Source organism: Gracilinanus agilis, chromosome 2 (genome assembly GCF_016433145.1).
Source record: "Gracilinanus agilis isolate LMUSP501 chromosome 2, AgileGrace, whole genome shotgun sequence".
In the NCBI taxonomy this organism is placed as follows: Eukaryota; Metazoa; Chordata; class Mammalia; order Didelphimorphia; family Didelphidae; genus Gracilinanus; species Gracilinanus agilis.
The window spans coordinates 355,056,400-355,078,758 of NC_058131.1; the positions used below are offsets into that span (position 1 = coordinate 355,056,400).

Genomic DNA, 22,359 nt, shown 5'->3' on the forward strand with positions numbered 1-22,359 from the left:
AAAAGTCAGAGGGACCAGGAGAGAGGAAGTGAAGGAAGATTTTTGAGCATATAATCCATTTGATGAATAGCTTGCTCTGTGGTCAGCTTTCAAGTGTTTGGAAGTGTCTCCACACTTTCTATGGGGGTTTTCCTTATAAAAGCACTTCTCATCATAGCTTTCTCTGCCCTCTTTCTTTTAGGAGCTTTTTTTCTCATAAATTCAGCAAATGTGAAAAGTTGTTTTGGGGAAAGAGAGAGAAAGAGAGAGAGAGAGAGAGAGAAAGAGAGAGAGAGAGAGAGAGAGAGAGAGAGAGAGAGAGAGAGAGAAAGAGAGAGAGTGTTTTTCTTTATTTGGGAAAGAGTGATCTTTCTTTCCTCTCCAGGAAGTTAAAAATTAATCATGTTAAGAGATAATAGAGGGTTTGGTAGTACTTAGTTTAGCTCCAAGCCCTCAACTCATTCCCTAGTCTCCAAATTCCTCAAGTTCCTCAATCTAACACCTCACCCATTCTCTTCATCTCTCATTTTGTATTCCTCTTTCCCACTATATCCTCATCCCCCCAACTCTTCCTGTACTTTATTCCTTACTCCTAACCCTTCTGGCCTCATTCCTGAACTGGTACCCCACTAGTCCTCCTCCTCACACTTTCCTTCTTGTGTTTTTTTCACTCCCCACTTTTAATCCTGCCACTTCATTTATTCAAAGTTAAAGTGCTTGGCACAATTTTTTGCACATAGTACATACCATATAAATGCTTATTCCCTTCCCTTCCCCTTTCTCACATCTCTCACTTCATATCATCTATCTCATCCCCTTTTCACTTCTTTTACCCACCGGCAGCCTCCTTACTATCTACTATCTGTTGAAGGCTGTAGTCAGTCTGTTGGACATCTCTGGGTTCACAATACTCTGTGCTTGTGTGTGTGTTTCAGGTCCCTTGGAGGCCCCTTCCTTTTTCTTGGTTGAACTGTTATGAGTTGGGGTTTTCTCAGAATGATTGAGAGAAGAGACAGTGTGAATTTCTCCCTCTAGGCAGTGGTTGGACATGGGGTGATGTGGGCAGTAGATTTCAGGGTGAATGATAAGTGGAGGTGGTAGGGATGGGAAAAGGAAGGGATTTGAGGGGGCCTCTATAGTTCTAATCCTGGATGGATGAAGATTAAAGGAATATTTCTGGGTTTTTTTTTGCTTCTTTCTCTGGGGTTCACAATCTCCCAAAAGACTGATTGGCTTTTTAGTGAGTTCATTCTCTGTCCCAATCAGGAATCATAGGTGTATGTGTTCAGAGATTTACTTAATTATAAGAGAAGTCTCTCAGAAACAGTTTTATCCAGGAATCTGAATTCAGGTTCTCAGGCCTCAGAGTTTGAAAATTCCTGAATCATTGTCTTCCTAGACTGGGGTAAGAACTTGGCTTGAATGTCCCCCGATTAGACAAAAGAAAATAAAAGTTAACAATTCACAGGGAAATTATGTACTCAATAAATTGAGAGTAGAGAGGTGGCCTTATGGATTTGGGGATGGTGTCCTTGGTGACCTGGCTGGTCTTGGAAATACTGCCTTCATTGATATGGGAGAGTTTCCAAGACGGCTTGGTGACCGATGTCCGCTGTGGTCTGAGAATCAATGTCCTGAGCAATCTGGGGTGGTGGTGTTCTCAGTAGGTCAGATAGTCCTCCTGCAGGTTCCTCCGCTTGCCTCTGGGAGAGGAACTTCAAGCCCCATACATTTTTCCAGCAGGTGAGGATGTTTTTAGAGTTGGAGGTATAGGCCAGAAAAGGCTTCCTGGAGGAGGGATAATAAACACAATGATCAGTATGGCATTGTCCATCTCAGGAATGTTCTGAGTTCAGTGACTATCAGCATGTCCTTATTTTCCACCTCCATTCATCCTCCCAATATTTCTCCTTATCCAAGTTGGGAGAGGGAAGAAGATTCATAGACTATCAGAATTGGAAGGGCCCCCAGAAGTCTTCTAGTTTGACTTCTACCTCAATAGGAACTTCCTTAATTTGAGTCCTGACAAGTTGTCAACAAACCTTCATCCATAGACCTCTAGTGACAGGAAGCTTGCCCCAGAGCAGTTTAGTATAGTGAAAAGATCTCTCAACTTGAAGTCAGAAGAAATGGGTTTGAATCTTTTCTCTTGTACTTAATGGCTGTACTCTGATAGGCAAGTCACAATATCTTTGAACCTCAGCTCTGTAAAATGGGGCTAATGGTACTTGCACTATTATGCTATATAATCTAGATCAGTGGTTCCCAATTGGCCTACCACTCCCTTTCCAGAAAAAAATATTACTTAGTGCCCCTGGAAATTAATTTTTTTTAACCCTTAACTTCGGTGTATTGTCTCATAGGTGGAAGAGTGGTAAGGGTGGGCAATGGGGGTCAAGTGACTTGCCCAGGGTCACACAGCTGGGAAATGGCTGAGGCCGGGTTTGAACCTAGGACCTCCTGTCTCTAGGCCTGACTCTCACTCCACTGAGCTACCCAGCTGCCCTTTTTTTAAAATTTTAATAGCAATTAATAGGAAAGATAAATGCACCTGTGGCCATCACCACCTCCCTGGATCGCTGCAGCACCCACCAGGGGGCAGGGGCACCCACTTTGGGAATCACTGATCTAGATCATGAAATGGAATTAGATAGATAGCACATAGCCTTGATCTATCAGTGCATGGGTCTTGGATAGATAATGTGCATGAATAATAAACTGCTCTCTGAACTGAATGGGAGGAAAGCAGGTAGGATTGCTTTTGGGAAATCACATCATGCTTTTAATGACCTCAGGCTTCTCCATGAAACCCAAAGGGTCATCCTTTTAATTAAAGAGTACTCTTTTGTCAACACTGTTTTTATGGAAATCATACAAATCATGGAGTACAAAGTCTCCAAAGTATTAGAGTTTCAGGTCACTTGAAGAGCCTTGTAACACCTATCATCAGACAAGGATTTCCTAAGAGTGTTGTAAAGGATGCCATCAGAGAGATGTAAGACTAGGAAAGAAGGTAGGTCTATCATTGCTCAAGAGGGAAGGCTAACCAGTGGGTAATCCGGTGTTTCCTTGGCATGCATGTAATTTCAAGAGATCAAGAAGAGGGGGCAGCTGGGTGGCTCAGTAAATTGAGAGCCAGGCCTAGAGATGGGAGGTCCTGGGTTCAAATTTGGCCTCAAATACTTCCTTGCTGTGTGACGCTGGGCAAGTTACTTAACCTCCATTGCCTAGCTTTTACCACTCTTTTGCCTTGGAACCAATGCACTGTATTGATTCTAAGATGGAAGGTAAGGGTTAAAAAAAAAAGAATTTGAGAAGAAGTCCCCTTGGGTGGGATTAGATGGACCTCCTCTATATAGTTATACATCTGGATGAGTCAGAATGGGCTCCCTGTATTGGATTTGTTGAAGGACAGGGATGAGGCACACAGAATGGTGTTATGTAGAGGCTGTATTTTGCAGGGATTCCATGCTGCCATCCTCTACATAACAATGGATAGGTATGATTGGATTGTGAACCAAACCACTGTGGGGAGTACAACCCCATACTGATGACATTACAGATCCCTCCAAGTATGAAATAGGGGGACTTACACCACCTAATTCACAGGGTATTTTGAGGAAGAGTTGGGTAATCCATCATTTACTCTAGAATGACAAGAATGTCATTAATGAGGCTGCCCATTTCATTTGGACTGCTTTGATGTTGTTGGACAGCTTAAAAAGTTGTTTCTTGGGGCAGCTGGGTAGTTCAGTGGATTGAGAGTCAGGCTTAGAGACGGGAGGTCCTAGGTTCAAATCTGGCCTCAGACACTTCCCAGCAGTGTGACCCTGGGCAAGTCACTTGACCCCCATTGCCCACCCTTACCACTCTTCCACCAAGGAGCCAATACACAGAAGTTAAGGGTTTAAAAAAAGTTGTTTCTTATATTAAGCTTAAATATATTTCTCTGCTATTTTTACCAAATGATCCTTGTTCTATCCCCTGAGGCCAAGCAGAACAAGTTTATCCCTTTTCTTCCACATGACAGTCCTTCAGATATTTCAAGAAAGTGATTCCTTTCTTTTCCTCCATATTTTCTCTTTTCAAATCCAAACACCCTCAGTCTCTTCAACAAAGCCTTATCTAGCAAGGTCTGCAGTCCCTTCCCCAGCTTAATTTTCCTCCTTTGGACTAGTTCCAGATTCTGATTGTTCTTCCTAAAATGGGCACCAAATTGTATGTAACAGTTCTTTTTATCCTCTGCTTAGCAATCAGGAGGACCCTTAATCAGCTGTGAGTTATTCTGGGATTGCAGAATGAGCTTAATTCAGAGCACCCCAGGGTGGGGGACAATAGAAAACGGTGAATGGAGGGGTAGGATGAGGTTCTGGTGGACAGGGGAGGCACTTTGAGAGTCATGAGACAGATGGACACCATGTAATTGGCTTCTGAGATCTCATGAATGACAATTTATGCCTTGAAAACTTTGATTAAAGATTAAGCCTTTTATTCCCACAGTTAACGACCTCACTTTGCCTAATATATTAGAAAGAATACTGACTGGAGTCAGAAGGCCTGAATTGAAATCTGGGCTCTGCTACCTGTTGCCTTTGTGGCAGTGGTTAAATCATAAAAAATCTTTGGGTCTAAGATTCCTCCTCTTTAAAATAAGGAGGCTGGACTAGAAATGTATTTGTGTTATGGATTTTGTAGGGTGTGGAGTATGTAAGATTGGAAGGAAAAGAGGGAGCAGTATTTAGTGATGGCAGAAGCAAGAGAAGAAGAGGATAATGTTAGATTGGCTAAAGCAGACCCCTGTACCCTTGGAACTAATAATCGTAACTAGCATCAATAGCTAAATATAGCTTTATGTAATGCTTTTGCAACCTTAAGGTTTGCAAAATGCTTTATAGATTATCTTATTTGATCATTTATAGCAATCCTGGGGGATGGGTATTATTAATATTCCCTTTGTTCAGAGGAGGAAACTGAGACTGATGGAGGTTAATTGACTTACCAAGAGTCATACAACTAGTAAATGACTGAAGAAAGATTTGAATTTAGGTATACTCCTCACACACTAAGATCAAGCATGGATCACTAATGTTATTAGCTAGAGAAGGAGGTTAGACCAGGCTGGGAGTATTGTATTCAATTTAGGGAGGTTTCACCTTAGGAAGGACATTTACACTTTGGAGGATGTTTGGAGGAGTGTGATTTGAATGGTGAGGGAACTGAAGATAATGCTAAATGCAGATTGATTAAAGGGACTAGTGATGTCTAAATTGGAGAAGAGATTGAGTGAGCAGTTGCCAGCTATCTCCAGTCATTTGAAATACTAGAAGAAGATCATAGTTCTGGATCTGGAAGTGACCTCAGAGACTATCTACTTAACACACTCTACATCTTCATTTTACTGATCAGGAAGCTGAGGTTCAGGGGAGATGAGTGACTTTACCAAGATCACACAGACAATAAACATCAGAGGTCAGATGTGAATCTATGTACTCTGACTTAGGAGTCAGTGCTTGAAAATTATTTTCCCCCATAAAACATTGATTCCTTGATAAAAAGGAAATTAGATGTGTTCTTCTTAGATCCAGGAGGTAGAATTAGGAAGTTGCTAGATAGATTTCAATTTAGTGTAAGGAAAGACTTCTAACAATTTTGTTGTTGTTGTTGTTGAGTTGTTTCAGTCCTATCTGATTCTTTGTGATCCCATTTGGATTTTTCTTCTTTTTTTTGGCAAATAAACTAGAGTAGTTTGCCATTTTATTCCCCAGCTTATTTTATGGATGAGTGACTGAGGCAAACAGGGTTAAGTTACTTGCCCAGGGTCACACAGTTATTGTTTGATGCTGGATCTGAACTCAGGAAGATGAATCTTCCTGACTCCAAGCCTGACACTTTATCAATTATGCCATTTTGCTGCCTCTTCTGAATAATTAGAGCTGTCCAAAAGAAAACTGGGGAGCCATTTGAAGGTGTAAGAAGCTTAAAGACTTGTCCTTGTAGCTAGAGGTCTTCTAAGAGAGGCTGAGTGACTAATTGTCAGGGACATTGAAGAGCAGATTCCTGCTCAGAGGAGATTGGGTCTCAATGGAGTTCATGGTCTTTTCCAACTCTGGGAATCTGTGATTCTTTGATCCCGAATTAGGGATCTATAGATGGCAATTTCAGGTATTGGTAACAAAGTATTTGTCAACCTTAAAGAGAACTATAGAAGTAAGAATTGCTATTATTTTGTAATTTCTCAACTTTTTCTTGGGAACAAACTCAATATTAGACAAGCTCTGTTTATTGACAAAATAACTTCTTGAAATCAGCCTAAGGTCTAGCAACCTTGGGCAGGATAGGGCTCTGGGTAGGTCAGTCTGATCTGCACAGTCAACTTAGTAAAAGGAACTAGAACCTCTTATTCCGCAATCATTCATTATGTATTGCAAGGTGGAATTGGAAAGAGTATGGTTGGTTCAGTGCAGTCATTTCCCACACTTGATATCATGATTCAAATCTTAAATTCTTTGCAGGGTGAAGGAGGATCATTTTTTGCTTGCACAAGTTTTTGAGAGAGTCTTACATAGCCAAACAGAAAAGTACATTCCCATTTCATATTGCAATTCTTAAATGCTTCACAGAGTCACAGAATGTTAGAATTGGAAAGGACCTTATATGTAATATCATTCAAGTTCCTCCTTTTATAGATAAAGAAACTGAGGCCCAAAGAGGTAAAGTCACTTCATGATAAGAGGAGATAATCTTTACTCTTCTCTGGCCTTGCATGCACTCAGAAAGTCTCCAGATACTCACCAAAGAGCCCCGCTTCTGCCTTTCCTTTTTCCAGTTGTAAGTCTAAGCATGGCCTTAACCTCATTCGAATTAGGAAAGGACTGAGCTTTTCTACAACCGGACTCATGGAGACTTAGGAAAACTGTCCAGAGCTAGAAAAGGTTAAATTACAGACAAAAAAATTAAATCAATCAGGAGTCCATTGTATAACTTGAATTTCAAAGATTTCGTGCCCAAACCTCAATGGCTAATTTGGGGGAGGGGGAAGATGACTTCCTATTGCCAAAGGAATCATGTTCTAACTCTTTTCCTGACATTGAGAACTCTCTCTAACCTTGAACCACTGTCCATTTCTAGCATTATCTCATCTCATTTCCCTTCATATACTTTAAGAAGTGTAATAGCATGCTATTCCTCTTCCTCCTCTGAACATGCATTGTATCTTTGAATTTTGCTCAGGCTGTTAGAAGTAACTAGGAGATATAATGGAGAGAGCTCTCCACTTGGAGTCATGAAGACCTGAGTTTGAATTCTACCTCACATATTTATGAACTGAATGACACTGGGAGAGTCATTTAGCTTAGCTTCTTATAAATTCTTTCCTGATCTCTAAATAGCAATAATACTAGCACCTGCACTCAGAGTTGTTGAAAATCAAATGAGAAGTTATATATAAATGGGCTTTAATATGCTAAGTAAATGCAAATTATTACTTTTAATTAGTATACCTTATTCTCATTTATGGGCAGCTAGGTGGTACAGTAGCTAGAACCTTTCTTTGTTTAAAGGATTTAGTCTAGTGCCTAGTACATAGAAAGCACGATATAAATGTTAGTTATTACTAACAGTAGCTAGGTGATATATAATGGATAGTGTGGGTCAGGAAGACTTAAATTCAAATTCAGTCTCAGATATTTGCTAGCTGTGTGATCCTGGGCAAGTCACTTAAATTCTGCCTCAATTTTTCATCTGTAAAATGGGGGTGATAATAGCAAGGTTATTGTGAGTATTGAATGAGGTAATAATTGTGCTTAACACAGTTCCTAGCATATGGTAAGCACTATATAAATATCAACTATTATTATTTTTGTCTATGTTAGACCTTTCATCTTATAGATAAAGAAACAGATGCTTAGGAGAGTTAAATGACTTTTCAGTCATTTAGAAGAAGGGAAGAAGACAGGAGAGAACTGTACATCTTCTAGCCTATCAGTCCTAGAATAGGAGCCAGGGAGAACTGGTGTGAGTCAAGATCCAGATCTTACAAAGGGGCTAAAGGGAAACACAAAGAGGATTAGATGGACTTTTTACAAGATCCTGTTGAGAGGGTGTAAATGCCACTCTTTGTTTACATGGAAACCAAGCTCTGAATCCCTTAATGGATATAATGGAAAGAAGTTGGAAAAGATGACTGAAAACAGTCTGGAAAGGTGACCTGAGTTTGAATCCCAATTCTGATATTTTCAAGCTCTGGGAAAATAACTTCCTCTCTGTCAGCCTCATTTCCTCAACTGTAAAATGGAACTAATGTTATAACAGAGAAGCATGTTGTCTTGTTTGCCACATCTCCAGGAAATGGTTGAGAAGGTCAAGTTTAACATCTGTTGAACTTGCACATGACTACTGGTTAATGCACTATGCACTTGAGCACACATAATGTCACTAGAAGGCAGCTAGAAAACTTTGCTGAGACATCTAAAGATAAGGTCAAGAAAGTGAAGATCTTAGGGGCACAGCTGGTGCTTTTATTTGCCTTTTTCAAAATGAAAATGAAAGACAGATTTCTCTTTAGAAGAGAAAGGCAGTTTGGGAAGTGAACAGCTGGCTAAGGAGATGATATTTGAGGAGAGGATTTGGATTTGTAGATCATAACTTAAGATAATGGAACAATAAAGTCTTGTATAGGGACAGAAGGCATCTAAAAAGGGCTGGTAAAATAGGTTTACTCTGAGTCTTGCAAATCTAATACAAAGTATATTAAACTGAATAAGAAGGAAGAGAAGAAAATATATGTATAAATATATAAATATAAAAGAAAATATATGTATAAATATAAAGCAAGATAGATGCCATAAATAGTAACTATGATATACAAAGGATAATAGCAATAAAAATAAATGCTCAGAAAATCACAAGGAAATAAAATTTAGGGAAAAAAGTGAACAATACCATTTGCAGGACCATCACTAAAGTAAAGAGTAATATAAGTCCTAATACAAAGAGGCAGAACTGACCTCATAGGCGTCATTGGGACTTGGTGGAGTGGGAACCATGAGGCTTTAGAAGAATAAAGCTTTTTAGAAGGCTAGGAGGAATCAAAGATAAGCAAGGCAGCTTAAAAAAGAAAATCAAGCTCCACATAAAAGAGAATTGAAGTTTCATATGCGGTCCTCTCCTGTTCTGCAATGTATATGGAAATACCCAATTGATTTAGTGCTTGTTAAGTTCAAAAGAATAAAAGAATTTTTAAATTATTTTACCATTATCATTTTATGTTAAAAATAATAGGATATATGAAGGAGTTAGGGAGTAGAATAACATTGCATAAGAAAAATTCCAAACAAGTGCAACTACCTAAAAATGTAATGAGTTGCCTTGGGAGGTAATTCATTTCCTCTTTAAAAAAATTATTTTTCCCCATTTAATAGTTCATTCCCTCTTACTAGACTTTCTAGCCAGGTTATGCTCTTTAAAAAAACTATAATTTTATTTTTACAACTAATTTCACATAAATTTTCCAAAGGGATATGATTCATAGCTTCCCTCCCTCTCCTGGAGTTGACAAGCAATTCAATCTGGGTTATACATGTATTATCATGCTCCAGGTTATACTCTTGAGGAACCATGACTCAGGAGATACCCATAAGCTGCAGGAAGCATCACTAACCTGTCCCTCAAAGAATCTAACAAATAAATGTTCCCTAGACCATTGTTTGACATGGGCATGTGCTGGTTTTGCTTTTGCCCCATCCTTGGTTCAGTGCTCAGGGCCAGGACAGCTGACCCTACCCAGAGAAGTCTAGGATGTCTAGTAAGAATAGAGAATTACTTTTCGAATATTTTGTAGAGAGGATTCCTGTTCTGTCATGGATTACTCTAAGTATTTCCAACCCTGGGATTCTGTGGTTCTTCATCTTGCTCAATTACTACAAGGTTGTTGTGATCAAAATGTTTGTAAATCTTAAAAAGGCACCCCATAGGTGAGAGGCAACAGAGCACAATTTGGGATTTTAAGCCTGAGGGACGGGAACTTGGTTTTTACACATTTTGAAAAAACTATACTTCGGTATAATTGTTTTCCATGATAATCCTCTGTATTTTATACTTTTGAATGTTATACATTCAAATATGTTATTCTGAGATAGTCAATAGGTTTCATTAGGCTGCTAGAGGGACCTGTGACCATCCTCCCCTTTTCCCCCTACCAAAAAGGTTAAGAATCCCTAGTGGGCTGACCTTAGAGTCAGGAAGAACTGGGTTCAAAATCTGCCTGAGACACACACTGACTATATAACCATGGACAAGTCCCTTTACCTCTAGGCACTCAGTTCTTTAGAGACTATTAAGTTAGAAGAGACTTACTGATTTGAAATTTCCACATAGCAGGAAGTACTAACCCATGTGAAGTCATATGCCTGAACCAAAACAAATATGTGCACTTTTATTCATATTATTCATTCCCTTAGGACCTCATCAGCCCCATTGTGGCCTTGGAATTCCCTCGAACTTGAAAGGACTCTGCCAGTATAAAGTAAAATCTGGCAGATCTGATCAATTTTGAAAGCCATTCAGCAGAGGTTCAATGATGTGTATTTATACACATAGCTAGATAAATATGGGGAGACTCAGCATTAGAGGGAAGGCCCTTATAGGGTAAAGCTTTTCAACCTAAAATCTGGCAATCTCATTAAAAAAGGAATGAGGAGTATTTAATGGCTACATTAGTTAAGAGGTCACCCACAATGATGAAACCACAGATCCTCGAGGTGTTAAAATTATACCAACTCTTTTGGCTTCCTAGGGTTGTTAACCTCTCAGAGGCTTTGTGCTCTTTATTTCACTGACTCCCACCTGTATAGCTAAATTATGGGGGTAAAGGAACTCATGTTTTAGTTTCTGTTTCCAAAGGGTTGCAAATCCAGGACAACTTAGAAAGGATACTCTGGGGAGGGCCTGCTGTCCTGACCTTAGGCACTGAGCTGAGAATGTGGCAAAAGCAAAGCCAGCACATGTCCATGTCAAACAATGGTCTGGGAAACATTTGTTAAATTTTTTGTGGAGCAAGTTAGTGGTGCTTCCTGGAGCTTGTGGATATCTGTAGGAGTCTTGAATCATGGTTCCTCATGAGTAGAGCCTGGGAAGTGACTTTCAGGGACTGAGTAGTTCCTTTTTCAGAAATATGGAAGTGAATCTATATTTCTGTGAAGTGGGTGGGTCTGGTGAGGAGTCTCTTAGAGAAAGGCAGTAGTGATTTCAGTGGCTTTGTATCACACTGAGAAGTTCATTCCTGTTCTAAGTGAAGTTTTTCATCTCCCATCTAAATGTGCTACCACCTTAACACCATGGCATCCTGATAGAAAGAGTCCTAGAGAGGGATGCAGGAGATTTGGGGTCTAGTTTGACTCTCTTCTTGCTTACATTGTGACTTTGGCAAGCCACTTAACATCCCTGGGCCTCAGTTTCTTCATTTGTAAAATGAGTGGGGGTAGTATACAAAATGATTTCTAATATTCTTTCCAGCTTAAAATCTATGATCATATTACTAGATGACTTCTAAGATCCCTTCCAGTTCTAAATATATATCCTGATCTATGGAAGCCAGTGGAACTATCTTTCTATGGATTATCTCTGTTCTGAGGCCATGAATTTGGTACAGTAGAAAGCTTACCACATTTGTGGTGAGAAGCTTGGTTTCATTTTGCCCTTTTATCATTTTAGCCCATCTGATAGGTGAGATGATATCTCAGAGATGCTTTGATTTGCATTTCTCTAATCAATAATGATTTGGAGCATTTTTCCATATAGTTTTATATCTATTATTTCTTCATCCAAGAACTTCATATCACTTCAATTAAATGACAGTTGTTGGAGGGGTTGTGGAAAATGGGGGAAACTAATACACTATTGGTTGAACTGTGAACTGATCCAACCATTTTGGAGAGCAATCTGGAATTATGCCCCCAAAGTTACAAAACTGTGTATAGCTTGGGAACCAGTAATACCATTGTTAAGCTGATCAGGGAAAAAGGAAAAGAACCTGTATGTTCTAAAATATTTATAGCATCTCTCTTTGTGGTGGCAAAGAACTAGAAATTGAGGAGATGTCCATTAGCTGGGAAATGGCTAAACAAGATGTGATATATGATGGGATACTACTGTGCCATAAGAAATGATGAACAGGCTAATTAAAAAAAACAACAAAAAACATGGAAAAACCTCAGGAAATTATAAAGAGTGAAATAAGAACCAAGTGAACATTATATATAGCAACAGAAATATTGCTTGAAAAATGACTTGTATATACCCACCTCCAGAGAAATAACTGATAAATAAAAATATGCAAGACATAGTTTTATAGGTACATATATTTTTTTGTGAAATGAGACCTTTTCTTGTTTGAGAAAAGGGAAGAAAGGAGATACCTGGAAATTTTAATATAACAAACAATAAATAGGTAAAAAAAGAGAAAGTCGGTTTCAAATCCCATCTCTGATGCTTACTACATCACTGTGTGACGGTGGGCAAGTCCCTTGCCCTCTCTGGTCCTTAGTTTCTCCATCTCTCAAGTGAGGGGTTTGGACTAAGTGATTTCTAAGGCCCCTTCCTGCTCTGCCAGACAGTCTTCATTCATGGACTTTAACATTCTCTCAGTCTTTAATGTTTTCCCCCAATCTCCAGCAATTACTTTGTATTTACCTTGTGTCTAGTTTGTATACACTTATTTCTGTACATGTTTTCTCCTTTATTGAATGTAAACTCTTTGAGGCAGATACTTTTTGTCTCTAGCACCCAGAATAGTGAAGGACACACACCTGGGACTTGGTTAATCAACCATTCAACAAGTACTAAAATACCTTCTATGTGCCAGAGGCTGGGAATACAAACTGAAAAGAATGAAACAAACCTATTTTGAAAGAACTTACATTTTTAAATACTTAATATGTTTTCTGATTGATGAACTGTTTGTGTTCAAAGGGCTCTTTCAGCTTTGCCCTTCTATACTCTGTGACATCCTAAGGTCCCTTTCAGCTACAAGTTCCTTTGAAAATCCAGCACTATCTAAATGCATTCATCTGGTCCCATACAAAGTCAGAAGGAGACTGAAGCCACTGAGCTGAGAAAGCAACAGTTAACCTGGGCTACCACTCTTTTAATACCAAGGGCTACCTGAATAAGCCTGCTAAGTGAATGGGCAGTGACCTAATTTCTGCCCTGGCTGGGCTCTCAGTACCTGTCTGTTTCTCCAGGATGGAGCAAGCTCTCAGTCATCTCTCTCTAGTATCTCAGGGGTACAACAGATCTTCACTACCACTCCTTTCTCCCCCAAACCCTCCTGGGAGGCCATTCCTCAGTGGAAATCCCAGATCCTTGAAGCTGCCAATGTTTAGCTAAGAAATAACCTACGACTCTAAGGCAGCATTCTCAGCCAAGAGAGGACAAACATTCAGAGCAGAATCCGATCTCAACCTTGCTTCTTCCTGAGATCTTCTTCCTTGTAGGGTGGGGGTTCTTAACCTTTTCTAGTGTCATAAAGCTCTTTGGCAATCTGGTGAAGTCTATGGACCCCTTCCCAGAATAAAGATTTTAAATGCATAAAATAAAATACATAGCATTACAGTAGTCATTACAATTATAATTATACTAAATTACAGTTATTAGAATCTATAAAGCCTCAAATTCATTGAGTCCTCTACAATCTGTCCAAGGATACCCAATGTTAAGAAAATCCTTGATCTAAGGCTTCCCTTTCTTGAATATGAAGGCCTGGTGGCCTCTCATCTCCGCCCCATAGCTTTATAAGGAGAGAAATTGCCTGTCTGGACTGGAACTGGTGGCCATAAAAGAGGGAGCAGCACTTTTAGGGTATAGCTTATTAGAGAATCAAAGGCAGAAATATATTGAGCCAATTTTTTTAGCTAAGTGTTAAATTTTCATCATGAGCATTTACACCTCAGAAATCAGCAAAGCTACATATCAGGGCTTGATTTATTGTTTTGTTTGAATGTCTGGACTTAAAGTGCTAATAATGAAAATTAAATTTAAAGATGTACATACTGCTCCATCCCCCAAGAGCCCTTTAGTTAAATATTTACTAGTATACCTATATGTTGTTCTATACATTCTGCTTAAACTCCGAAGGAATGTAACAGACAGTTTAGGAAATGAAGTCATCACCAGACTGGGGGCCTTGTGATTTTAGGCCAACAGTAAAAGCAAACAGTAGCAGCAACAACAACCACAATCACAGCAATAGCAATAGCAACAATAACTGTGATTTTTATAGTGCTTTAAAGTTTGAAAAGTACTTCAGATCTATTATTTCATTTGAGCCTTGTAATACTCCTGTTTGTGGTATTTAAAGTTATAAAGCCCTGGAATAATCATCTAATCCAGGGCCTACAAATGAGGAAACCTAAAGAGATTAAATCACCAGCCTGAGGTTACATAGGTTGTAACCCATGAATTTGAGATTTGGACCTTGGTCCTCAGGCTCTACAGTTGATTGGTTCAAGGCTACAAATTGTCACCTTATTTATGGGGTGATGAAGAGTAGAATATGACTGAACAACTCAGCAACAATCTTTTTGATCCCCTTGATTTCCTATACCTCATTGGAGGAGAGGAAACCACTGGCCAGTCTGGTTACTGATAACAGCTCCCTTCCTTAGATGTGTGGTTTTGTAGAGCTTTCACCTCCTGGAAAATACTATTTTATCTCTTTTAAGTTCTTTCCTGGTCCTAATTTTCACATCGGCCTCCTAAGGAACTAATAGATACTGTCTCTTTGTAGAGGAGCAGATTCTTTTGATTCTAAGAATATACAGACTCATAATGTCTCAGACTCCAGACCAAAGCCATGGGAGGAGCCATACCTCTTCTTCCTGACACCTTTTCCTTTTTTAAAACCTACTTTGATCTCTCAACCAATTGTTTTTTAAATTTAAATTTTTAAATATTTTTCCATGTTTCCATGATTCATTTTGTTTTCCTCCTCTCTTCCTTCCCCCCTCCCAGGGCCGACAAGCAATTCCCCTGGATTCTCTCAACCAATTGTGATGCCCTTTTAGTTTGATCCCTACTACCTCTCATTGGGACCAGAACCCCAAAGGGTTGGCCAATTCCAGGTCCAGGGCAATCCACAGAAAGTCAGTTCTCCTGGGGACCCTCATTCCTCATTCTCATAGGCTAGTTGTGATAGGGCTCAAGAATGAACCCATTGTTCTGTGCTCTAAGGAATGAGAATGGGAAAAGTACATGTTATCAGACAGGTGGGAAGCCAGGAACCAGGCTTATCAAGGTTAGTCAAAGATTTCAAATAGCTTGGTTTGTCTTCCTCCCTTTCCCCAAAAGCTGCCCTACCTTCTCTGTAGTGAAGGTTAACTCTCCCCAATTCCTTCAGCAGCCTCCAGGCTAGGACCAAGACAAAAGGCCCATCATTTTGATTAACAACAATAATAGCAGTAGCTCACATTTCTATAGTGTTTTAAACTTTACACAACTCTTCCCTTCCCATAACCTTTTGAGGCAGGTGGTTCCCATTAGCATTATGACTGTTGTTTGCAGAAGAAGATATAAAAGCCAGAGAAAGTAATTGAGTTGCTCAGTCATTTGGTTAGTGTATGTGATGGGGATATGACTTGGTTCCAGGTCTCTGAAGTATAAATCCATTGTTCTTTCTGCTCTCCTTGACTGCATTTCTAAATTTCCTACATTAGGAGTGGAGCGTGTACTAAGCTTTCTGAGGTTCAGAACCTGGCATAGTTCTGAATTGGGAAACAGTGGGCCTAGGACAAAATCCTCTGCCATTTCCTACATAGGTAACCATGGCCTTTATCACTATCAGAACTACGAAAGGAGGGCTGGACTAGATTGGAGGTGTCAAACACGCCTCCTTATTATGGCCCTTAGCAGCTCTGAGTGCTACCTGAATCAGATTAAAATATAATTAGGAAATATTTAACAAAATAAAAATATAATAGAACATAGAGATAACGGTAATATGTGGTTTTCTAAGCCGAAATACTGCCAGCAGAAATATTTATATATGGATTAGTGGCCCCTGTTTCTATTTGAGTTTGATAGTCCTGGACTTGATGACCTTGAAGGTCCCTTCTATCTCAATCTGTGATACTGTGCTTTGAGGCCACATCAAATTGGCCCAAATACTAGTTGCTTTTCCAGGTTCTCTCAGAAATCCTCTAGTCCCACCCCTTTATTTGTACAAACTAGGAAACTGAGATAAAGTGACTTGCCAGAGGTGGTAGGACTAGAATTTGAACCTAATTAGGTCTTTTGACTCTAAGTCTTTCCATCTTACCATATTGTTTCTTTCCCCCCAGTCTGTAATGCACATTTGCCATAACTTGGTCCTCTGTGGATTTGTATGTCAGACTGATTCGTGGCTGGTTGGCCTTTTTGGCCAATCATCAGGTATGGGACTTATTCTTAAAGATGTCACGTGAGGGTGGCAGAGAAAAGCCCTGGCTTGGGAGTTAGGAGACAAGCTCTGTCCTATTTTCTTCCACTAACTTTCCATATGTCCTCTCCTCTCTAGGTCTCAATTTTTCCTCTATAAAAAGAGGGGATTGATGACCCTAAATTCCCTCTTAGTTTCCTCCAAGTGCTAATACTCTATGAGTCAAAGGTTGCTCAGCACTAGCTTGTCTTCACTGTGTGAAGGTGTTAATTTCTGTCTTGGTCCCTAGCTCCCTCTTCACTTGGCGCTGCAGGTGACAGGGCTGTCAGCACAGATGGGTTGGAAGTTGGCGGGATCCCTTGGGTAGCAGCTGCTGTGAATAAGTCATACTTGCCTATGCTCACGACTTCCTTTATGGGCTCATATGTGCCTTGGCTGGAGGTTGGAATGCCTTCTTGGGAAAGACCTCAATAAATGTCTGGGCAAATTCCAGAGCATCTCAGCTTTTTGGAGAATGAGGACAAGGAGTCTATTATGGAACAGATACCAATTGAGGAGCCTCATAATATAAAATACAAAATTTAAGACGTAGACTATTAGAGCTAGAATGGACCTTAGAATTTATTATGTTAGAGCAATAAAGGAACTTAGAATTGTGGAATACAGAACACTAGAGATAGAAGGGATCTTTGCATGCAGAATATTAGGGCTATAAGGGGCCTTAGAATCATTGTACATAGAATGTTGGAGATAGGAAGGACTTTAGAATTTGTCTTTCGCCTTGTTGGAGAGAAAATCTGTGTTGATGAGAGCACAAATCCAGTGAGTACAAGAATATTATGTGTGATATCATGTAATAATTATCTCTAAAATCTTCCTAATATTTTATGTTCTTTGTCATAAAACATAGGATATATAAAAATAGAGTATGTTATTTAGGATAGATGTGTCAAACGTGTCCGTGGGCTACATGTGGCCCACAGTACTCTCAAGTGTGACCTGAATTCTCCTAATTATGAGAAATAATTAACAAAAAATTAACAAAAAATGCAACAAAATGTAAATAATGTTACCATATGATTTTCTAAGCTAATATCCAGTTCCTGGGTATCCTTATCTATGATTTAGTGGCTCCCATTTTTATTTGATTTTTATACCATTGATTTAGAATATTGATAATAATGTAATTTATAGTTCAGTATGACACTTTTTTTTTTACTCTTACCTCCCATCTTAGAATCAATACTATGTGCTGGTTCCAAGGCAGAAGAGTGATAAGGACTGGATAATGGAGGTTAAGTGATTTGCTTAGGGTTACACAGCTAGGAAATATCTGAGGCCAGATTTGAACCTAGGACCTCCTATCTATGGGCCCGTTTTTCTATTACCTGAGCCACCTAGTTGCCTTCCAGTATAACATTCCTAATTCTAATTTAACATATCTATTGTTGCAAAGTGTTTATATCAATTGGAATCCTGAGGATGTTATTTCCTTTCTTCAAGTTTCAAATTGTCTGTGAAATGAAGCTTATAGTACTAGCTCTACCTACCCTATAGGGTTGTTGTTGGGGCAAATTAATATAAATAAATGAACATAAATACTTATAATAACAAGAAATCTTTGACTTGGGTTATTAACAGGATCATAGGAACATAGGTACAGAGCTGAAGGGATCTTTGAGATCATTTAGTTCCATCCTTGCTTCCTTTGCTCCATTTTACAGATGAGGAAAGTGAGGCCCAGAGAGGTTGAGTGATTTGGCCAATATCACACAAATAGTATAAGTTTGGGGACTTCCACCCAAGTCCTCTGACTCTGAATTCAGCACTTTCCCCACTATAATTGTCTCCCCAAAACTGTAGCATTAAGCAGAATGTTTCTTTGGGATGGGTTGGGGTAAGGTGCTACAATTGGCTCCATGGGAATATGGTCATAGATATTGGATCAGGAGTCAAGAGAAAAGGGTTCAGATCCCTCTTCTACTCTTCATAGCTTGTGTGACAAGTCACAGATTAGTTTCCCTGGAGCTCATGTTCCTCTTCTGTCAAATGAAAGGAGGAAGAATGGATTAGATCTCTCTAGTCCTCTTCCAGGGCAACTAAGTAGCTCAGTAGATGGAATTCCAGGCCTGAAGTCAAGAGGACTCTTCTTCCCAAGTTCAAATCTGGCCTCAGAAACTTACTAGCTGTGTGATCCTGGGCAAGTCATTTAATCCTATTTGCATCAGTTTTCTCATCTGTGAAATGAGCTGGATAAGGAAATGGCAAACCACTTTAGTATCTTTGCCAAGAAAACACCAAATGGGGCACGAAGTGTCAGCATGACTGAAAAAAAACCCAAAACAAACAAAAAAAGAAAGTTCTCAACTGAAGTGTAAAAATGAGATGTCAACATCACCAAAAAAGTCTTCTTCCTTCAGTACCAATTGCAGCTTCTCCATACCCTGGTAGGGAACTTACTTTCTTTTTTTTTCCAGTCATGCTGAACTGGAACTAAGGCAGTAAGGAGTTCCTGTAGCTTTTGCAACTTAGAGTTCATTTTTGCTGTGCTTGCTAGAAATGCAACATAGATACCTTAAAGCAATGCTTTGACTAAGGAATTTCTAGCCAAGAAAGTTTCCCATAATGACAGCTGTTTCTTTCCCCTTCTATGCTGAGCTCAGCATTAAGGCCACACTAAAAGCCTTCTTGTCTATTCAACTGAGAGAAGATGATTCAAGAAACTAGATAACCAGCAGGAATTTTTTTCAAGTGTACAAATGGAACTCCTTAACATGTAAATCAAGCCAAGGAGATCATTTAATTCACTGAAACAATAATGTGCAATATTATGTATAATAAACAAATATGACCTAGGGTGAAATTTTCTTTAGCATCAACCATTTAGACTAAGTGCAAATCATAGCATCGATCAAGTTATTTCATCTCTTTTTTGGGACTCAGTTTTCTCATCTGTGAAATGAGAGGATTATTATAGATATCTTTTTCAACTACACATCTGAAATCCAGTGAAAACAACATAGTTTGATTGACTGAATTGGGTCAGCTAGGGATGTCCTTTACTGAGAAGGGGCATTAAAGTATGTATAGTTGGATGACAGAAGAATTATTTTCCTAAATACTTTCTGTAGACATTTAAGGATTGTCTAAAAATAGCCAAATAAAAATAATAGCTAACATCTAGATAGTGTCTACTATGTGCCAGGCACTGTGCTAAATGCTTTATGAATATCTCATTAGATGGTCACAACAACCCTGGAAAGTAAATGCTATGATTATCCCTATTTTTACAGTTGAGGAAATTAAGGCAAACAGCAGTCATGACTTGCCCAAAGTCACACAGCTAACAAATGTTTAAGATTAGATCTGAACTTAGGTCTTGCTGATTACAGGTCCAGCTCTCTATCCACTGTATCACTAAGTTTCTTCCAACTTTCCCATAATAATCTGTCCTTATCTGTGGGACTGGCATAGTTCAAAGAGCATGAGATAGAATCAAGAGAAGTGGATTCTCATTTTATCTTTCCTCTTAACTTGATGGAAGACCTTGGCATGTAACTTCCCTTTTTTGAGTCTTTGTTTCTTTCCCTTTAAAATGAGAGAATTGGTCTTGATGATCTTTAAACCTCCTTCCATCATTAACTTTCTTCTTTGTTTAAAGTTCTTACAAGTTCTACATTATATATGCCTATTACCACTATTTCCTTCCTGCAATAGCAATTCTAGGTTCTATGGCCTAAGGTTCCTTTCATTTGGAGCATTCTATGTTCTGTGTTCCAAGATATTCTCTAGCTTTAACATCATATTTAATTCTCTAAGGGCCCTTCTATCTCTTACAAGCATTTCTAAAAAATAGAGAAACTAGTGTATTCCTGGCTCTAGATTTTTCTTTTTTCTTCTTCTTCTTTTTTTTTTTTGTAAACCCTTACCTTCCATCTTAGAATCAATACCATGATTGGTTCTAAGGCAGAAGAGTTGTAAGTGCTAGACAATGGGGGTTAAATGACTTGCTCAGGGTTCACCTAACTGCTTCTGACTCTAGACCAGTGATTCCCAAAGTGGGCACTACCGCCCCCTAGTGGGTGCTACAGCGATTCAGGGAGGCGGTGATGATCACAGGTGCATTTATCTTTCCTATTAATTGCTATTAAAATAAAAAAAAATAAGTTTCAGGGGACTAAGTAATATTTTTTCTGGAAAGGGGGCGGTAGGCCAAAAAAGTTTGGGAACCACTGGTCTAGACTTTTCAAATCCAGAAGATGAGTATCTCATTTGAAGGTCCTAAAAAGTAACCAAAGGTGAGCCTATTTGTTATTCTGCCTCCTGTGGGTCAAGAGATACCACTAAGACTAAAGAGGTGGGACTTGGGTGCCTGGACTTGATCTATAGGCCAAGAAGCATGCTTTTGGATGAGAAAAGGACTGAGCTGACACTCAGGGTGGGTCTCAGAACCATTCCCTTGACCCTTAGGCATTATTTTCTCTTTGGCACCCTTCTTTAATAGGGTCAGGGAAATATAGGGCAAAGGTGAGCCACAGCTGCAAAGACACATATTAGGATAATTTGGGAAGCCACTGTATTAGGCCAATGTTCCCTCCCTCTTCCATGCCCATACCTCTGGCCAGACAATCTTGAAGTTCCATAATTATCTGGTTCCTGGGGGAATGGGGCTTCGCTTCCGTTCTGTACTGGTTGTCTTAGAGATGTCTCTTCCTGAAGTCCTAGTGTTACTTGGTGGGATTGGCTCCTGGACCGTCGGGAGGTGGTAGGAGACAGGGAGGACCCTCTGGAAGTGATAGCACCACGCCTACAGCAGAAGAGGCACTGGTATGCTGTGCGGAAGTCTCTGTTCAGAGCAGCATACAAGATGGGATTCAGAGCTGAATTGACATATCCAAGCCACAGGACGATAGCTTCAAGGGTCTCATTGATGTCACCCCATATTCCTCGGTAAACAAACACTGTGAAGTAGGGGAACCAGCAGATGATGAAGGCCCCCATCACAACTGCCAGGGTAACGGTGGCTTTGTGCTCACGGATGGTGACAGCCTTGTTGTAGTAGCTATGGTTAATTCTCTTGGCCTGTTCGCGGGCAATTTTGAATATGCGATAGTAGGTGGCACACATCACCAGCAGTGGGACATAGAATGTAATCAGCCCGTCCACCAAGCCATAGGCCTTATTGACCTGCAGTTTGCACTTATAGGGGGTCAGGTTTGAGTTAGTGAGGTTTTGAATGTTCCACTCTAAGTGGATGGGCAGGAAGGAGAAGGTGATGGAGATCACCCAGATTAAGGTGAGTGCAATGACCACACGTTTGGGTGTCACCACCATGCTGTAGCGCAGCGGGGCTGTGATAGCATAATACCGGTCCAGGCTGATCATGAAGAGGTTGAGAATGGATGCAGTGCAGAGCATCACATCTAGGCTGGTATAAATCTTACAAAGGGGCTTTGCAAAGTTGCATGCCTGGCCCAGCTCACAGGCGGCAGAGAATGGCAGCACAAGGAGACCCAAGAGCAGGTCAGTGATGGCCAAGGATACGATGAAGCAGTTGGTGAGGCTCCGGAGCCTGCGGTTCAATCCTACGGCCAGGCATACTACCACATTACCCAAGACTGTGATGAGGATTAGGAGGATGAGGATGAGACCAATCAAAGCTTGACGCCAAATTGAGTCGTGGCTGGAAGCAGCCATTTTGAGCCTCTGATTCTCAAGACCACAACACAACAAAGTTTCTGGGGCCAGACCTCCACGAGTGGGCTCCTTGGTAGGTGCGCTCTCCTGACCCTTTTTCTATTCAAATATCCAACCTTGTGGAGGCTTTCATCATTAATTAGATCTCCTTAGCTAAATTAAGAGATAGAGGTATGGATCCTAACCAGGCAGTGTGACTGTGGACTTTCTGGATGGATAAATGAAAGAAAGTATAGTGGAATAGAGAGAACACAGGGTTCAGCAGCAGAAGATTT

At 39.9% G+C, this 22,359-nt stretch overlaps 1 protein-coding gene across 1 annotated transcript; it reads right to left on the reverse strand.

Moving 5' to 3' along the window:
- Window positions 1-1,295: 1,295 nt before the first annotated feature.
- Window positions 1,296-22,084, reverse strand: HRH2 (histamine receptor H2). Its single transcript, XM_044661650.1, has 2 exons — window positions 21,003-22,084; window positions 1,296-1,767 (listed from the first exon to the last, which is right to left on the reverse strand). The coding sequence occupies exons 1-2, from the start codon at window positions 22,082-22,084 to the stop codon at window positions 1,545-1,547; spliced, it is 1,305 nt and encodes a 434-aa protein (XP_044517585.1). The 3' UTR covers window positions 1,296-1,544.
- Between the last annotated feature and the right edge of the window lie 275 nt (window positions 22,085-22,359).